General features: G+C 46.0%; 1 protein-coding gene across 1 annotated transcript in view; it reads right to left on the minus strand.

The window, feature by feature from the left end:
- Window positions 1-1,836, minus strand: part of LOC115243774 (sialin-like) — an 8,761-nt gene that overhangs the window by 2,901 nt on the left and 4,024 nt on the right. Inside the window, exons 2-3 of the mRNA XM_029820991.1 lie at window positions 789-1,629; window positions 78-397 (exon numbers count right to left, since the gene is read on the minus strand). Of these exons, the coding sequence (XP_029676851.1) occupies window positions 78-397; window positions 789-1,629 (1,161 nt within the window). The remainder of the gene's footprint in view (window positions 1-77; window positions 398-788; window positions 1,630-1,836) is intronic.

Raw genomic sequence — 1,836 nt, forward strand, 5'->3', positions numbered from 1 at the left:
ATAAAACTAATATTTATATATTTATAAGAAAAAATTGACAATTGCTGTTTTCAAAGAATATTTTGTGATATACTTACAGAATATAGTCGCCAGCTTTCGTAAGAGACCAATGCTAATGATCTGCCTCCTTTTGATGGTGTCACCTGCCCAGCTGAAGAAGAATCCAAAGAGCATCCTAGCAGCCCATGGTGCACCAGCCGCGGCGCCGCCCTGCGTCAATCGGAAACCCAATGCTTTCGTCAGGTACAACATGAGCGAGTTTTGGTAGAAGAAGAGCAAGAAGAGATTTCCATAATGGCATATGACCAGACTGATGAACGGTATCGATGTAAATATCTGTCGTATCGGTGTTTGCTTCCACCTGGGTTTGTCGGCACGCACTATACCCGCCTGCGCGCTATAGAAAAAAAAATCGCGATCGATTAAATTGATTTGTAATCGGCCCAAGACGAGCTGTTCTTCGTGGTTCTTCGAAGGAACCAGTGATAATCGTGAGTGATCGCATCATTTCAATTTATTTTGCGAACGTACTGAGATGTGTGACATAAGTTTTATGTAATTGATTTGAAAAATCTTGATACGAATTTTTTTAAATTGAAGATTTATATAAATATATTAATCTTTATGTTATTATTTATACTTTACAGTCTGCTGTATCGAATAATGCATCGCTAACGTAAGATGCTATGTGGAAAGGAAAATAATATATTCATATATTCTATATTATATATAGAATGTAAAAAACGGATTAAACTATAGGATTATTCACTCTCGGAGGAGGGACTCACGTTACAATATAATTCTTCTCCTCGTCGGAGATGGCCGGATGTTCCGTGGGCGAATCGTAGGCGATCACTGCCCAGACGAGGGTCCATACCAACATCAGCAGGGACGGTATGTACCATCCACTTTCCCAATTGGTGCTCTCTGCGATTCCGGCTATCATCGGATATGTGAGTATAGTACCGAAGGTACCGCCGAGCAGGGACCAGATGAAGCGCGCCCGCTCGTGCGGCGGGGCCCATTTAGCAACCATGGTGTGACAAGCGGGGAAAATGACACCACCGGTGACGCCGATGATGACCCGCGAGAACATTAAAAATCCCCAATGACACTGCGCTATGAACGGGCTCACCAGCGATATCACCGCGGCCAGGATCGACGTCCAAAGGATTGCGTGTCGCGGTCCGTATCTCAGCGACAGCCAGCCGCCGATGAAGTTGCCGGGCACGTTGCCGTAACCGTAGGCGGCCAACAGCTGACCTCGCACGGTCGGGGTCCATTCGAACGGTTCACCGCTGAAAAACGCAAACCGGGCGTCCGGCGATCGTGGCATGCTCGCCGTTACCTGACGACGTTGCAGCGAGTGCAGTCTCTGGTCCCGTTCCTCCTGCATGCGATCCAAGACGTATTCCTCCAGGTAGCTGCCCGGATCGAAGAGATTGACGACGTCGCGCCGTCGTCGCGCGGACTCATCATTGTACACGCACGCGCCGCCATTCGTGTAATTGATCAGCGGCTCATGGATCATCGGCACTACCAGGATCGGCATTTGCAGACGACACGCGTAGCTGGTCCAGCAGGCGGTGAACATCATCAGGCACATCCATATACGCATCGGGATCCATCCTACCGATCAAGAAAAATAAAGTTTTCACGAAAGCTCTTAGATTATTGAAATTGATATAACGTTGGACGCGATTAGAAATATTTTATAGAGTATCCAAAAATATAATTAGAACTTCCCCCCCCCCCTCCTTTCTAGGTATAAATTCTTTAGATAAATTGAGACCAATTTTCAACAACGAAAATATGCACGAAAAAAGATATATATAT

Source organism: Formica exsecta, unplaced genomic scaffold, assembly GCF_003651465.1.
Source record: "Formica exsecta isolate Colony F162 unplaced genomic scaffold, ASM365146v1 scaffold733, whole genome shotgun sequence".
In the NCBI taxonomy this organism is placed as follows: domain Eukaryota; kingdom Metazoa; phylum Arthropoda; class Insecta; order Hymenoptera; family Formicidae; genus Formica; species Formica exsecta.